The following is an 18850-nucleotide window of genomic DNA, read 5'->3' as shown; positions in this document are numbered from 1 at the left end:
CACTGTCTAGACGCGCCCCTGCCACCCCCAACTTTCCCTTCAAGGTTAAGTCTCAATTTTAGTGGCTTAGATTGAACCATTAAGAATAACCGTAACATAAGCCAGTTAAAATGACTTACAATCAACTTCTCCCTATAAGCATCTCCATTTTTAAAAAAAATTGAAACTCTTATCACCTTAAGCACATAAAACTTTGAAAATAATTTAAAATACATATGTAGACTACATTGCCATTGACTACACATGTCCCAATGTAGGCGGCTTACTTCCCCCTTTTCTAATGTTAAACCATAGATTAACAGTTTAATAAAAGTTCTCACTTTGAAATCTAGAAACTGGCTGTATTATCAGATCCACTTATACTAGGATCCCCTAGTTCCAACCAGATGAAAGCTGTTCATTAGAGATCAAAAGTAATCCAAATCAGGTGCCGACTTAAAGTATATGCCTAACAGGAATTGTCAAGTATTAGGTGTCGACTGCGACCGCTAATTAAATTAGGGGGAGAAAAGAATCAGGGAGGTTGACAAGGATTTAAATAACTAGTTAAAACTGAAGATGAAAAACAAAAAGTACAAACAGACCAGAAGAAACCAACCACTGATTCTGATGTAACACAATAAATATAATCCCTTCCATGGGGACAGAACATTCGTTTTCAACGTGATCTCTACCTGTATTATCTGCTCCACAGGCTGGAGAGGTGACATTCCCATTTTATATTTAACAGCAGACAACAGGACCCTAATCCTGATGATGTCTGCACGAAAATAAGAGACCCTTTAGCTACACCAGTTTCTCATCTACAAAATGTAGGTGTCTACTCTGTCGGCTTCACAGGATGGCTATAAGGGAACACATCTGAAACACCTCTGAAAAAGCAGTAAGTGCTACACAAATGCAACCTATTATCAATCAGAAGAAAGACAGGCATGAGGGTAGCAGGGTTTGAGTGTAGGAAATCGGTGCTTGTATATAAAAAAAGTCAAAAGAATGATGATAAAAGAGAAAAATCATTTTAAAAAGACAATGCTTATTCATTGTACCATTCTTTCAAGTACATTTTCTTTCCCCCAAAATACAAAGTTGAGAGGGAAATCAAATCTTAAATTCAAAATCCTTTGTTTCAGGGGTCAGCAAACTATGGCCCACTGGTTGTTTCTGTTGTTACTGTGTTTCCCCGAAAAATAAAACCTAGCCAGACAATCAACTCTAATGCGTCGTGTGGAGCAAAAATTGATATAAGACTTGGTCTCATTTTACTATAAGTAAATTATTTTATAGTAAAATAAGACCGGGTCTTATATTAATTTTTACTCCACAGGATGCATTAGAGCTGATTGTCTGGCTAGGTCTTATTTTCAGGGAAACAGGGTATATTGGAACACAGCCATATTCCTTAGTTTATGTATTACTGTCTGTTATGTATTAATATAGTCAAGTATTCACAACAGAGACCGTATGGTTCTCAAAGCCTCAAATATTTCCTATTTGTCTCTTTACAGAAAAAGTATGCTGACCCCTGCTTTATTTAATTGTGGAAAGCTACTAGTAATCTCTTCATATGCATGCCAACAATAATGCGTTATCTCTATGCTTGGTTCACCTGTTTCAAAAAGGATAAGAAATAAAAAGTATCCAAGGGAAGTACATTTAACTTTTTATTACTTTTTAAAAATCCAACTTGTTAGATTAACAGACTAGATTAGAACCTCAAATGTATTTGATACATTTTATGTTGGATTTCTGTCACTAAAAAGCCAGTTGGAATATGGGCTACACAAACCAAGGGTGTATACAAAATGGAAGTAATCAGCAAGCAGTCACCAATTGTGCTCTGTGGGAATTTATAGATTCAGGTTTGACACAGTGCAAAGCCCAAGTAGGACTGCTTTTCCACGCATGTTCTATTGTCTTTCAAATAGAATTCCACATTTCTCCTTGCCATAAGCTCTTACTTATGTTTAAAACTTGCAAATGACCTAAACTGATGAATTGGGGGAAACAGACAGAATGCTGCTTTATCAGTCAATTAGCAAGCCTAATTCACCAATAGGTACTTCAATGTAAGCAGCTTTCACAACAGTTCTTTATTTCCATTTCGCAATACAGTGAATTAAGAACTTAACTTTCACATTTCTCTTTTCATACTTCTGCCTACAGCTCCAGTAAGAATGTCAAATCAGATGGCTTTTAGAAAATGATCACAGGAGAGAACTGGAGTTATTCCTCAGACTGAATTTAAATCTTATAAATTTCAGCAGCTATACGTTAACTTTCTGTTCTTCTACCTCTAAATTTAGTCTAGTCAATTTCTGCATACACTTCCAAATAATCTTCAAAAATTGTCACTTCTCTTACCTCTTTAACATCTTGATTGCTAAAATATAGCTTCACAACCATGGAATTTTTATGAAGATATAAAACATTAACGAATTCTTGGGTTTTCATATGTCTCTATTCCTATTTATTATGTGTTCCAATAAATCAATAGGATGAAGCACTAAGACATGCTGAAATCTAAACTTAAAACTCAGATGGAACTACAGTTTATGGAACTACAGAAAGAAAACAGGTTTTCTTTCTCAGACTTCATATACAGAAGCCTTTCATATGTAGAAGCCCTTCGGTATATAGCTTTTCCTGAAAAAATTACATTAATACATTTCTTTTTTACATTTGTGAAAATTCAGGAAAATTTTAAGTAACATATATTTGCAAGACATTTGGCATAAGGTGGTTAGTAAACATTTAAAAAACAAAAGCTTTATCAAAATGAATACAATTTGTGGATAAACCCTAAATAAAGTGGCTTTTGGAAGAACTAGAATTTGCAGCAACTGCTTTTATAAAGAAGTCCATCCACTCCCAATGGAAAACACCCAAGCATACCATTCACTAGGTGAATGAATATATCAGTCACCATACCATCCACTATTCAGATATCACCACAGAATAATGAATTCTAAGAGCATGGGGCTTGATTTATGGGCAAACCCACTACAACCTAAGAGCCCAACACAATTTACTAAGGAATACTTTACCATCCCTCCAGCCATTACATTTCCACCTTATCCTATTCTTGTACTAGGATAGATATACGAGTACATATAGATATATATCTACATCTATCTATCTATCTAAAATGATAATTACTAATGTAGCTAAATTGCAAGAGAAACATGCTTATAGATACAAGAGGAAAGTTTATCCTTAGTTGTTGATAGTGTTCAAAGCATCAACTGGGAAGTTGAGCAAATAATGTTAACAAATGAAAGACAGATAAACAGCATTAATGGAGTGGAAAAACCCCATCTTTTAATTAACTTAAACAGTATTTTATTTTACTATTCTACAACTGAAAGTTAGGGAGCCAAACCATTTGTGAACTATATCTTTTTCAAGATACACCACAGCCAGCCCCTCTACAAAGCCATAAACCAATACACATTTTCTAAAGGACTTTTCAAGATGATTTATATTCATTTTAATGGAGCTTTTAATGTTACTTGGAAATTAGAAAATGATTTTTTACTGAAGAATTCAAAGGACTTCAAATAGAGCTCAATTTAGAAGAAGGAACTGATGTACCTGAAAGCAGCTAAACCACTCATTCTTTAAAAACCTTACATCTTACCTGAAGATTCATGAGAAATTTCATTTTATTATGACAAAAGCTTGCTGTTCAATTTACACTCCATGAGACAGAATATACTGTTATAAGTACATGTGGTTAGAAAGTTATATAATATAAGCCATTAAATACTGACTTTTAGTTTCCTTTCTAATAAGATCTTAAAGGCAAGTAAGAAGGAAGAGAAAATCGGAGAACCAGTGTATTACATTTAATATACTTTGGCTTGAAGAAGAGAATTTACTTCTGATCAAATTTCTGTTTGCTAATGTCAGCCATACTTAAGAGGTAAGAAATAAAACTTTTCACTCTTTATAGTCCTTACATGCCACATGATAGGATGCAGAGTCTATTAATTTATGGAAAGATTTTATAATGGAAACATCTTATGTAACTATTAATGGCATGATTTTCACAAAAAGGTTTAAATACAGCTGTTTTGACTCTTTCTAAAAATACCAATATACAGTATTGTTTTAGGTGGTCATTTGCATAGCAAACTATTAAACTAGAAACTCAATGGTTCTAGGAAAACTTCACATTATGGATAGTTCCAGAAAGATGTATTCAAAATTAAAATCACTTCTCTTAGAAAACTGTAATCTTTAATTTGCTCACCCAATAGTAAGCTAACCACTTTCACCCCATGCCTACTTCACACAGTACACCAACCTGAACAGGTTTTGTGCCATAATTTCATTCAAAGGTCTTGCACTTGATGACTGCACTGGATAATCTAGATGTAAGCAAGTTTGGGGATTTTTAAAGTGTGGGTCCCCTGTATCAGAAAAGCATAGTTTATAGTATATTAAAAAACTGCATTCAGTAATATAGACTTTTGAAAAGATATCTTCAAATTGCAAACACATCTATTTTCACAAAACAATTTGGTCAGGAAATTTTATTTTAACATTCTAAAGCAGTAATGCTTTAGATGTTACTTAAGTGCCCCAGACAGGATTAACAAAATTAAATGTTTCTAAATTACAAATTTAGCTCCTGTAGGAGTCTCAGAAAAGAAACAGAAGAAAACAATCCCCCCTCCCAAAAGAAGTAAGACACACACATTTTGAAGAAACCCCAATGTTTCATGCAGTGGTAGGCAAGATGTAAAAAGCCATCCAAATTCACACATTTCTACACCAATCATCAGCAGAAAAAAGTACTCCGTAGTCAATCTGTACATCCAAATGCATTTTGGAATCTATACCTACGTTACATTATTTAATGTTATGTACATTTATTACCCACCCCCTGTTTTTAATAATTTTTTATGTAAAACCTTCATTCAAACCCAAAAAAGATGTAAGACTAACTTGGGGGGAAGAAAAGATAATCATTTTAAACATTCAGTTAAAATGTAGTTTATCTAAATCTCAAAATGTTTAATAAAAACAAATATTCTCTCCATTTAACACTTTGCTTTCTAACTGTACAGTAAATTGCATTGTAGAGAGTACACCTCTATCTTCAGACTGTATCTTCTTTGGATGGAATTAAGATATAACTGGATAGTCTTAAGATAAATAAATGGGAAGTTGGTCCAACTAAGATGAGAGCAGATATATTACATGCAGGATTTAATATTTTTAATTCTCTCTAAAAAAAAATGATGCAGCTGAATTGGGGGGGACAAAAAAGGTCAAAAAAGAACCCAGATTCAATATATAAAAATGTCCCACAATAGGCTGATGATAGCAGTAAAAATAAGAGAAAAAGTAATCTTTCTGGAACATCATTTTTCAATAACATAGAAACACTAAGTGCCAGGAAGATTTCTATTCATGTAATTTTAGCATCCAAGTTTCCCTCTATTTATTTTATTGGAACAAATGCTTTAAATAAACTATTTGTCCTCTTCACTGAAGAGAGCTGGTCTATTTCATCTTTAATGAGCTAGTTTTTGGGAAGATTAGCCATGTACTGTAGTAATGCCTACTGCATAAAATCCAAGCATTTGCTGTGAACAGTTGGAGAAAGCAGTCACTAAGAACTTAGGACCAATGGAAACAGATGTTACTTTAAAAGCCATCCACGAAAGACAGACCCACAAAGTACCCAGTGTTAAAGCCCAAATCTCTTCTTGCGCTTTTTCTGTCGTGCAAGTTCCACCCCTATGAAAGAGAAATTGATCCAAAGTTCCAGGTTTTCTTGGGTCTCTAGTCAATTTTCACATTAGTATAGATTTTTCGGACAAAGGCACTTGTTCCCATGTAACCAATTGCTCCTGTAAAGATAAAATAAGATGTTTTGAAATAAATACATACAGAGCAGTACCCATCATTTACTAAATGCCCCCTGCTCTGGAAAGTTATTCTGTTTTCAAGATACTGTCTTTGTTAGTCTTCTTTCTGAACTTACTAAAATTGTATCATTTGTTTCACAAATCACCTGTTGCTGTCATATGCCAAGTTTGACCTGATGTAATATTTTTAGGATTAAGTATCAATTATTACATATATAATCAATAACAATATGAATCAAAATATATCTCTTACAAAGCAAGAATAATTTGATAATGACAAAAGTTTGTTGAATGAAAAAACTTGAGCATACATTATTCTATATCATTAAACCAACATTAACATGTTCCGAAAATCATACGAAATCTTAAGGATAAGTAAGAAAGTGACTGGGAATTCTCTCAAGGAAGGACTAAAGACGATGGCCCAATGGCATTTGAAGCTCTAGAGAAGAAGCATTTTCCTGAGGGTTTCTTTTTTATGTTTAAATTGTAGAAGCTGTATGGTTGGTAGAATGGAAGACATATTTGAAGGAATGAACGAGAGAAATAGGTAAATAGGTCGGGAGTTTTGAAATGTTGTTTTTGAATAGTTAAAATGGGGCTCAAAACACCAGAAAGCAGGGGTAATTTGTCTGTTTTGTTAAATTAAGTATCTACCTCCTGTACCAGAGTGCTTGGCCCATGATGAGGTACTCAATAAATATTTCTTGAATGAATGATTGAAATGGATAGTTCTTTACCATAAATACTAAGGGATCTTTAGTACAAAATAGCTGGCCATTCAAATCATACAAAAGATTCTCTGTTGGATTAGGAATTTACCATCTAGTCCAACATTATTGAAAGTTTAAAAGTAAATCTCCCATGAGTTAATTATGACACACACATACCCATGTGCCTAATTGGTCACCTTTAAACTTTTATTCATCCAGATGGTATATGCAAGGAAAGAAAAGTCTATTTTGTCTTTCCTACATATGAACTATATTTCAAGGTAACCAAATCGTTGATGAAAGGAAGTTTCTCCTTATAGAAGTATCCTAGCTAATAAATATAAAGGAACCAACAAAATTAGGTTATTATAATCAGTAGTGAGTTATTTGAGCTAGGCAATAGTTATATCAATGACTGCTAACCTCACAGAGAGACAATCAGACATTAAGTGCCTCCTGATAAAAGTTTACAAACCACCTGGGAAATATTCTTGAACAAGTACTCTTGAGTTTGATCGAGCCTACAGATCTACAACCTTATAGGAAATACGGGGGAAGCACATAGAGAAACATTAAATGACACCTCAGGGATATAGTCAGTAAAATCCAGAGTGTGGAAAACTCTACAGGAATTCAAACAAACAAACAAGTTTCTTAAATAAATTGCAAGGGAAGAGAGAACATCAATAGATTAAAAGAGCCTTAAGAGACATTTTAACCAAGCAATACGTGGACCTTAATTAGATCCTTTTAAGAACAAACTGTATTGAGAGAGAAATGGGGACAGGTAGGGTAAAGTTGTATACTAACTTGAGTATTTGAGCAAATTAAAAAATTATACTTATGTACGTATATACTTAATTATATATAATATATAAATATATTTTAAAATATTTTAATTATGTATTATATAAATATATATTACAATATATCACTATAGATAATATAGAAATATATATTTTTTTTATAGAGAGACATATTTACAGTTGAAATGACATGAAGTTCAAGATTCATGTCATAATAAAAGGGTGGTAAGGGGAATATAAATAAGAGAAGATTGGCTATAAGATGAAAATTATTGATGTCAGGTACATGAGGACTCTGTATATATATTATTGTCCCTCTTCATATATATATATATATATATATATATATATATATACACACATACATATATATATATACATATATATATGTATGTATGAAGCAAAACAGTACCAACCTAGAGAATCATTTTTCCTAATTTTATGAGTACGTCAAGAATAAGCTTATACAAATGTGACTTTATAAAAAGAGGACACAATATGCTCTCCAGAAAAGTAAATGTCATGGGAATAATAGATACACTTTTAACTTCCTTGAAACTAAAATGTTATGCTCAAAATATAAAGACTATATAACAATCTATTTATTCCACCTTAACATAGTCGTTTCTTTTTCCTATGTTAAAAAAAATCAAATATTTTTCTTTCAATACTGATACATAACCTGATGAGTATGAATAATTTTGCATTAAGACCACATTTTAATCAGTTACAGTCTGAACTGTTTCCCCTCTGCCCAAAAAACTGATTCGCACTGAAGGCATATAGACCTATTAAAGAATAAATACTGGGATACTGCCAGAACAGCAGAGAACTATAAATGTGCCAAGATTTTCAGGTAGCATGATGAAATTACAACAGGAAAAGCAATGAAAATTTTAGCTAAATTCATTCCACTTTATTTATAAATGTCAAGGTAAATGTCTATGTCTTCCTAAGATCACATACTAAGTCAAGGGAAAAAAACTAAGCCTCTGCATAATCCCAAGATTCTATATACCTCACTAGAATGGTAATGATAATCAAGGAAGATCTCAGATTAAATAGAGGAGTTCAGTGAGCAATATTCTGAAGAAAAGATGGCCAATAATACTAAAGGAATCTTCCGACTGCCTAGAGATGTACGAGGATATTCCCACATGAAACAAATCTAATTTTAACCTTCAGTTCCTATTCACCTTTCCCTCAAAGTTGGGTCAACTAATTAATCATCACAAAGAAAGGTTATCACAACAGCCATATTTAAAACGTGACTATAATATAGAGAACTGTCTTCGCTTATGGCTTGTGGAATGAGTTTTACTACTTTATAGTCAATGACATTTGTGTGTGTGCACACATGGTCACATACATGGTATATATGAAGTGTACGTTTTTTGAAATATTCTTTTAATTGACATGTAACATTAATTTTAGATGTGCAACATACTGATTTGATATATATTGAAATGATTATCACAATACATCCACCACCATACAGTTATAAATTAATTTTTCTTATAATGAGAGCATTTAAAATTTGTAAGATCTAATCTCTTAACTTTCACATATACAATACAGTATTACTAACTATAGTCACCATGCTGTACATTACATCCCCAAAACTTACTCATCTTATAACTGGAAATTTGTATTTTTTGACCACTTTCACCCATTTCACCCAGAGCCCCAACTCCTGCCTTGGACAACTACCGATCTGTGGAAGAGATTCTTCTGATGGAGGAAAAAAGCAATCCTGGTACTCCAAAGGGGTCTACAAATGTCACAACCAGGGCCCAGCTTTTAACAAGATTATTATATCTCCTTTATTCTACTGCCCACTTTATAACTAAAGGTGGATCAAAGAAAAAAAATGTCAATCAGACTACTGAGTTTACTTTGGTGTTCCTGATCAAACAACAAAACGTAATTTCTAAATTTCTCATTACTGTATTTTTCTGATTCTGAAACAACTGAAATATTTACTCATGATATTCTAAGAATTTCAGAACTTACCACACATAATCCCCAAGGCTGTGCTAAATACCGCCATATATCCAAAGTAAAATGATGTCTGAAATAAGCCATACATCCTGAAATAAAACAAAATAACTATGTAGTACATCCATTTTTATTTTCAACATAAGGCCTTAAATTCTGTATTTAAATGACAAATTTAGTTTCCTAAGTACAAAATGAGAAACACTTACTTTGTTTTGAAAAAATAGTAGTAAAAGGAATACATGTAAACATAGATTGCAGTTGATGCAGCAGAGAGAAAACTTGTCCATTGCCTGGAGAAAAAAAGATAACTCTTTTGAATGAATGGCACTGAGACAAGGATTTTAAAAAGCAAAGAATTTTATTTTAAAAGTCCTTTAAAATTCTGCATATTTAAAAACAGAAGCATGTACATGGAATTTAAATATATCAACAAGAGCCTAAGAACTGGAAAAAAAAGTTTGAATTTTGTCAAATTCCCTATTACAAGTGACTCCAAATAAACCATTTCCCTTTTCAGACCTGTCTCATTGTGTTTAAAATGGAACGATGCTTCCTCATAAAGCTCTTTCCACATCAAGTACTTTGTAAAAATATTTCTAATATGGTGACCCTCACCAATACAACAACAAAATTGATAATACGTTTCTCCATTTTTATCACTGAAAATCTTCATATTTATCTTTGTCATTTTTATAACTAAAAAAAAATCCCTACACTATCTTAAATATAATAGCAAAACTTTTATGCAAATCTTTTACTCCACTCATCACTTCAATGGAATCTCATTTTAAAATATTATGGTCCCCAGAGGTTCTCCCCAGAAATAATACTTACCACCTATAATCCTCTGCATTTAGTAGGAAGTACGTGCACACGATGGTCACACAGACGGTTACAATGCACAGGATGACCAGCACCAGCATCATGAAGCCATAGACATAATAGATCTTATATGCCCAGAAAGATGTGAAGATGAAATACCTAAGGAAAAGGCAAGACATAGTTCTCTAGTCTTTAACTTGAAGCTGACCCTGTTCTTGTTAAGTCTCACTTACATCTTAGTACTCACTTAAATTTCAATATTTTTCTTTCAGGTAACTTCCAGTCGTTTCCCTTACCTTTTTTCATCTATTAAACACTCTAAAATTTTCTCAAAAATATTTTCTTGGATAATGTTTCAAGAACAGATTCTTTAGTAGGGCATTTATATCGAAGCAAATGGAATAAATTAGAAACTTAAAGGAGCAACATGTGGGGGAAAAAATTAAAATAGCTAAAAATTCATATTTGTAAAATAAAGTCAATTCCCTTAATCTTTCATCTTTTTCTAGATACAACACTATTCAAGCAATGTATTGTGTATTTTATAAAATATCCTATTAAGTTAAAAAACACGTTTCATAGAATAATAATGTATAAAATTAGGGGGGGGGGGAAACTAGGAAAAGAAAACCTAAAGAAGCTTCATGCTATCTTCAGAGGACAGTAAAAAAAAGGGCATTAAGATTTTACACTAAGAAAAAGACCCTTCACTCTAACTCCATTACCCAAGTCCATGATTCAACCAGAAAGAGTCTTCTAGCCTATTTTCTTTTTCTTGTTCTGTTCTGTTAGTTAGTTCACTTATTTGTCATTCGTTCTTTCAAGATACTTGCAGAGCCCCTCTCACGTAAGTAGTGAGAATAGAACTGTGAAGACGACAAAGTCTCCACCCTCAAGATTACTGTTTAGCAGGGAAACAGCAGTAAAGGAGCAATCATGATGCACTGCATGTAACGTGTTACCAACGCACTTAAAAGTAGCATCTTACCGACTTAGCTGGGTGGCTTTTGGTGGGTGGGGGTAGCTAGAACAATGTTCCAAGCATAGAAACAGCAAAGGCAAAGGCTCACAAATAAGGGAATTCACTGATTTTGAAACACTCAAAGGTCAGTATGTCTAGAACTTCAAACGACGGGGTGAGAGCTAAGAGATAAGATTGGAGAAGTGAACAGGGCCAGATCCTGTATTAGTAAGGCCCTTATTGGCCATGTTATGGAATTTGGACCTTACCTCAATGAAAACAAGAAGTCTTTATCAAAGAAGTGACATAATCAGACTGATACCTTAAAAGGATCACTTAAGCTACCAAGGGGAAAATAAGCACGAGGGAGGTGAAAACAGGAGAAGTTAAAGATACAGCAGAAAGGCTATCTCATGGAACAGAATACTTGAGAAAGCAGGAAGAGATGTGATCCAGAAGGTACTGGGATGGGAGTAGGAGGGAAAAACTAGTTGGAGGTCAAGTCAGGGTGAGGACACAAAGCAGTATCAGACTGGAAGTACACAAGTTCCTGAACTAGCTTTATTAGTCCGAGCGCTAGAGTGACAAGCGCTCCAATCCCTCTCCAAGGTACTTACTAAGCCCACAGCGCACTAGCAGCTGGCAGGGTGAACACCAGGAGTTGGCCCAAATCTATGTCAGTCGTACTTGTTAGTGTAAAATTAAACGTCACATAAACCAATAAACATAAGAACAAAAAGGATGTGTGGTTTCTATGAATATGATTTTGAATGCTTTGGAAAAATTCAGTCTAAGGTGAGTTGCTTTAAAATAACCTTTAAAATTAGGTGTGAGTGAGATGGCTGTAAAAGACTGGGGGACAAATGTACAAATCTAGAATTATTCGGCAGTTAGAATGCTTCACACAGGTATTTATGCTCTTGCTCCACTTTAAAAAGGCTGCAAAACACAGAAGATGTATTCTGAGTGTCAAAGGGAAAATGGCAGAAACATCTGGATGTAAATCATATAAATCAAAGAAAAGACCCTGGCTTTATATTGAAAAAAAGAAAAATCAGTGAAGAATGTACCTTTAGTTGTTTTAAGTTAAAATAAAATGTTATGTACGTATCTCTTTTTATAATTCCCTTACATGATACAACTTTTTCAATTAACCAACTATCAGATCCAATCATGTCTGTTAAGGAGGCGTCCACTGTACAAGAGAGAATCAGCAGTGGGGCTGCTAGAAGGAAACATGTAAGGGAATCCTGAGCAGCTATGACTACTGGTATTTCGTGGGCAGAAGCCAGAGGTGTATGACTGTAGTTCTTGAGAAAGAGCCATACAAAGAACTGCCTTGCCTAAAATGCTACAGCATTCCTGTCAAAGAACACTGAAATATGTTGAGAAAAGAAAGGCTTACATTTTGCAGTGGCAACCAAGGAGCAGATGTAAAACATGGTAATTGGACATACAGTGGCATACCTCCCGCGCCCCAAACACATCGTATACATTTCCCAGAACTCTTGCAAAACTCTACGGAAGGAGATTAGGAATGATTATGTATCCAGGATAATATGACTGGTAGGAAATGGTTTACCTAGTTCCTTGGACCCTCAAAAATATTTTAAAAATACAATAAAAACCAATAATTCCTTATGTTATGCATGTGATCAAAGGTTTGTCTAGCATGCATGCTTTGATTTCTAAGATTCCTGTTAGGTGAGAGAGGTCTAGAATATAATATAGAAAAGTATAAACTTCACCTGAATATTTGAGAACAGAGCAGAAAACTACTTTTAGATAGATACACAGGTCCCTTTCTGGAAGCCATGGAATTAACAGATTAACTCTGTTAGATGCTTTCCCATCTTACCCTAACTCCTACATTCTCTAATTACACTTAAATTCCTCAAAGCATACATAACATTGCCAAAACTTACATTTCAATAAAGATTGAGCCAAAAGGTAAAATTCCTCCCAGGCAAACAATAACTGCGGGCTCCATGAACCTGGAAAATATGAAAATTAACAGTAAACTTCTAGCATGGTTTTATGTTAGATAAATCCTGATAATAGAATGCAGCTCCTTGGTATTTAAAAACAATTTAAAGAACAGAAACAAATCAGTAAAAAGAAAAACTAAAATCCAAAGAGATACAACACAGAGGTGGGACTTCAAATTAGTCCTAGAATATAGTCAAAATTCTTGCCACCATTAAAGGCCGAGATTAGAACTTGGGGAACACAAATTTCTTGTCAAGGGCAGAACTGAAGGAAGACTCTAAGTGTGTGTTCCTTTCTACACCTCAATAATTTCTAAGAACTTTACAGTCATTTACTTACAGAAAGCCACAAGGAATGAAAATAAGTCTTAAGACCCCTATATGAAATAATGTTTCCCAAACTTTGGCCTTGCCATTTCTTTGCTCATTCTTTCTTTGGTTAATTCCTTTTCCTATGAATTATACAAGTAAGCAATTATGAATTCTGAGTTACAATGGAGCCAAAGAATGAGAAAAAAAAATTCAAAGCACACTCATTCACTCAACAAACATTTCTTGCCTGAAAATGGTAATTCTCTACATGGCAAGGCTTCTCTTGTCTCATACTTCCGCAACCATCAGCTCAAGTGTTCTCTCTATAAATCTTTCTCTAAATCTCTCAGGAAGAGGTGAGTCCTAGCCCCATTCTCCACTGCCCTTTGAATATAACTCCATCACAGTATTTACACACTATACTGCAACTGGCTAATTACATGCATATCATACCTCACTGGATATAATCCTTGACAGGCAGAAGCTATTCATCTAGGTGCCCAGTGCCCAGCACAGCGTCTGGCACACAAAAGGTACTAAATACTAGTATCTCTTGAATTAACAAATTAAAAATCCGAGAGGAAAATGAAAGAATTTGAGAGCTGGGGGGAAAAAACTTAAAAATCACTTAATTTAGTCTTCTTTCCTCATGTTATAGAAAGTTAAAAGACCCACAGAGGTTAAAAATGATCTGCCCAAGGTGACACAGTCAGTGAGAGCTAGATCTAATATCCAGATTTTGGTTCCCATGTGACTCTAGAAAGAAAATGAAGATATACACAAGCCTTTCTGCACCTAAATGTGACCCGTGGTTGGAGATCCTGGGTTGTCCTTTCCTCTCTGCCATTAACCCTAGTGATTTAGAGGAACTTTGGTGATTTCTGACTACATTCTTTGCCTTTAAACTTTCCATCCACCCTCCCATCCCCGTAATGAATGAATATCAGGATATCAATGGGTCTTAACAATCTAATTTGAAAAAGATAATTGAGTTTAAAAAACTAAGAAAAATAGAACATGGACAACTTCTAAGACTAGAATAGGTCTTTCTCTTTTAAACTATAGGGGCTATTTTATTGAGCCGCCACTTCTATAAATGTCTACATGCCTCCAAGTCTATAAAAGACTGTTTGTTATAATAAGTACCTGAACACAAGTTATATTTATAATGTGGTGAAACATCTAGGAACACAGACCTTTCAATATATCCCTTATTATGAATATGCAATCTACTGTACAGCTATTCTTATAAGGTGGAAAATGTAATAAATATACAGTAAGATTGTTCTATTTTTGTCTGCTAGTAAGAATCAGGAAAACAAAAAATGTAGAATAGCATAAATCAATTTAATAAATATTAAATGTAATATTATATAAATATATTCAATTCACTAATTTTAGAAGGCTAACTATATATACAAATATATATATATATACACTGAGTTCACATTTTGAATTACAAGAATTAGAAATATAAACATATTAATGACATCTCATTTTATGTCCAAAATTTGAAAAACTACAAATCACCTCAAATTAAAAATCCATCAAGAATTACAATTTCAAAGATAATTGATCAAATGAACTGTAAAACTATGTTTACACTATTGCAATAAAAGAACGTCTTCATCTGTTAAACAGAAATACTTGGTCAGGATTAAACTTGACTTATAGGAGGTCCTCAAGGACATAGCTGTGCATGAAATCTGACAAAAGATGAAGAACGGAAAACAGTAAACTACAATTGATCTCAATCCTAATCCATCTCTCAAATGGTATGATATATATGGTTATAAATGTGTCAGTATTGTTTGGAATAATAAAATATCTGGAAAGAAAAATAAAATTATAAGTGGGGGATTGGCAAACTTTTTCTATAAAGGTTTAGATAGTAAATACTTCAGGTTTTGCAAGTGATAGCGTCTCTAATATAACTACTGAACTCTGGTGCTGCATTGTCAAGGTAGTCATAGACAGCATGTGAACGAATAGGTATGGCTATGTTCCAACAAAACTTTTTTCTTAGAAAAACAGCAGCAGGTCAAATTTGGCCTGTAGGCTGCAGGTATGAAATTGTTGCAGCTTTAGCTCTCACCCACCTCTACATTTGATAGCATACTTATCAAATCATTTGACTTATCTGCAAATGGCACCAATATTCAGAAAGTGAAATAAAGATATAACATTACTATTTCTAACAATATAAGTTGAATGAAAAAGTGAAAGGACAAATTCTTAAGTTCAAACTCAAGACGGTCATTCTTATAAATACATGCCAATTCTAAAACTTACAAATACATAATAGCCTTAAGAACTTATTTATATATTATAAGAAACAATCACGTAAGATTTAGCATTCTCTTTACCATTTTTTCTCCGGTATGGGACGAGGCACAGCATTGACACGACAAGGAAAGTTGGGCTGACCTGACAGATTTCGGCCAAGTATTGTACCAACAAGATTTAGAGGAAGAATAACAAAAAAACAGATGCAACAAACGGCCACCTGTAAATTAAATTAAAATGTGTATAATTACTTAGAACAAGAACATTAATAAAAATAAATAAAAGGGACACTTAAAATTTAAACACAATTTGATCACAAAAGAAAATGTTTTAAGTTCAACATGGGTTAAAATTGTGCCAGATATACACTAATGAAAATAGGAAAAGAACGTGCTTTAAAGTATTAGAATTGAACTAAATACAAGATAAAGTTTTTCCTATCTACTTTAGTTCCCCATTTTTCTTAATCTTCCTTACTGTCTCTGCTGTAGTCCTTTTTTCTCTTCTTTCACTTTTTGCTGCCATGTTTTTGACATATCCTTTATCTTCCCTCATAATCATCAACTTACTTATGTGGCTATACTTTATTGAGCTCCTCATATGCACAAAGAGCTTTACATAAATTATTTCACTATTTTACAGATGACAGAAAATGAGACTTAGAAAGGCTAAATAACTTCCTGTGATCACACAGCTAGCAGGTAACAAGACTAAAATTTCAATTCAATCTGCCTGTCTCAAAGACCATGCTCGTTTCTATGCTACACTGCCTTAGGATTGTAACAATAGAAACACAGCTCTATTTATGATATATGTGTCATTACTAAAATAATATGAATATTCTTTTGCTTATCGGTAAGTGAAAGTCTGAAGTTATAGGGGAAGACCATGTTGAGATTCTGGAACCAAAGTAGTCAGTTAGGAAAGTATTTATTTTTGTGATTTTCTTCTTTATATAAATCTGGGTACACAAGGACACACACTCAAGCTCTTTTCCTGCCAGTATCTGGGTAAGATTGCTTCATTCTGAACTTCTGTAAAATGAGGCAGGACTGACTCATTTCTAAGATCTCTTTCAATTATACATTTTGGGGTTATAATAAATAGAAAGGAAAAGTGAGAGAAAAGTTGAATGAAAATTGGGAAGAAACTGAGAAGAATGAAGAGGTGTGGGGTAGAAATCCACAGTGATTACATGAGAAGAATTTACTTTGAAGTAACATTACTGAAAACTCTACATCTTCATTATATCTGTGTGTGCATGTGTTTAAACAAGCCAAAAGGTATCATCATCTTGCTTTCAGATAAAACTTATATAAATGTATGAGATAAGAGAGTTCTGGAATTACATTTTAAAGATCAAACTTAGGAACTCAAATTATTGGTGTTTAAAAATAACTCTCATTCTGTCTCTTGGGCCACTTCAGTACTATAATGGAAGAAATACTGGATTTGAAGTTAAAAACTTGTTCTGTCTTCTTCATTTTCTTTGGATAAATACCCAGAAGTGGAATTGCTGGATCACATGGTAGTTCTATTTTTAAGTTCTAACTTAATTTATTGAGGGACCTCCATATTGTTTTCCATAGTGGCTGACGCTATTATTTTCCTGATACCAAAACCAGAAAAAAAGACATAAGAAAACTGCAGATCATTGTTTCTTATAAATACAGATGCAAAAACAACAAATTTTAGCAAATGAAATTCAGCAATATATACAATAGATAATACATCATAATAAGTTGGGGTTTATCAAAGTAATGCAAGATTGGTTAAGATTCAAAAATCAATCAATCAATGCAATTCACCAGATTATCAAACAAAAAAAAGAAAAATCATAGATCATCTCAAAAGATGCAGAAAAAGCCTTTGCAAGATCTGACCTCCATTCACAATACATAAAACTCAGCAAACTGGGATTAAAAGGAAACTTCATCAATTTGATGAAGGCCATCTACGAACAAACTACAGCTAACAAACATTTACTTGAGGACACAAAACTGAATGCTTTACTCCTAAGATCCGGAATAAGTCAAGGATATATGCTCTCACCACTTCTATTCAACACTATATGGAGGTTCTAGCCAGTACAATAAGGCAAGAAAAAGAAACAAAAGGCATACAGATTAGGAAGACAGAAGTAAAAGTGTTTTCATTCATAGACAACATGATAATTTATGTAAAAATCTTTAGGGATTTACAAAAAAGAAATTAGAATTACCGTATTTTACCAGGTATAATGCACTCCTGTGTACAATGCGCACCCACATTTTTGGCCCAAATTTGCAGGGAAAAAATCTTTTAATTTTTTAATTCAAGTTTTTATTTGTTTATATTTAGGTACTTAATTTTTGTATTATAAAGAAATTTTAGCATTTATTTACAATAAATGTTGTGTAACAAATAATTACAAAACACAAGAACAGATACAAGGTACAAGAAATTTTATGTACTGGTTTACGATATTTACACATCATAGAAAACCAAGAACTTTTCATCACTGCAAGTTCGTAGTAAGTTCAACAAAACCGATTATTGAATTCCAGGGTATTATTCTACATATTGATTTCTAGAGTTACTCTAACTCATAAGCATAAATAAAAGAATTTAAAAATTTATACAGATACAGAATTAGTACTACCCATGTATAATGCATATCCTTATTTTTCCCTCACAAATTTGGGCACAAAAGTGTGCATTATACATGGCAAAATACGGTAACCAGTGAGTTTAGCATAGTTGCAGGATGCAAAACCAATATACAAAAATCAATTGTTTTTCTACACACTAGCAAAAACAATCAGAACTTGAAATTTAAAAAATGCCATTTATAAAAAGCATAAAAATATGAAATACTTACGAGTAAAGTCAACAAAAGATGGACAAAACCTAAACACTAAAATCTATAAAATGTTGCAGAGAAGTTGTGTTCATTAATCAAAAGACTCAATATTGTTAAGATATCAATTCTTCCCAAATTGATCTACAAATTCAATGCAATCCCAACAGGTTTTATGTAGACACTGACAAGCTGATTCTAAACTTTATGTGGAAATGCTAAGAACCTAAAAAAAGCCAAAAC

At 33.2% G+C, this 18850-nt stretch overlaps 1 protein-coding gene across 2 annotated transcripts in view; it reads right to left on the bottom strand.

Moving 5' to 3' along the window:
- Positions 1-4520: 4520 nt before the first annotated feature.
- Positions 4521-18850, bottom strand: part of TM9SF3 (transmembrane 9 superfamily member 3) — a 55401-nt gene continuing 41071 nt past the window's right edge. For both annotated transcript variants that reach the window (XM_081075063.1, XM_081075064.1), the window contains exons 10-15: positions 15849-15988; positions 13108-13176; positions 10234-10380; positions 9606-9689; positions 9412-9488; positions 4521-5861 (exon numbers count right to left, since the gene is read on the bottom strand). In XM_081075063.1, the coding sequence (XP_080931189.1) occupies positions 5794-5861; positions 9412-9488; positions 9606-9689; positions 10234-10380; positions 13108-13176; positions 15849-15988 (585 nt within the window). In that variant the 3' untranslated portion in view covers positions 4521-5793. The remainder of the gene's footprint in view (positions 5862-9411; positions 9489-9605; positions 9690-10233; positions 10381-13107; positions 13177-15848; positions 15989-18850) is intronic.

This window comes from Rhinolophus hipposideros (assembly GCF_964194185.1).
Source record: "Rhinolophus hipposideros genome assembly, chromosome: 15".
Classification (NCBI taxonomy): Eukaryota; Metazoa; Chordata; class Mammalia; order Chiroptera; family Rhinolophidae; genus Rhinolophus; species Rhinolophus hipposideros.
This window is presented reverse-complemented; position numbering and strand designations above follow the sequence as displayed.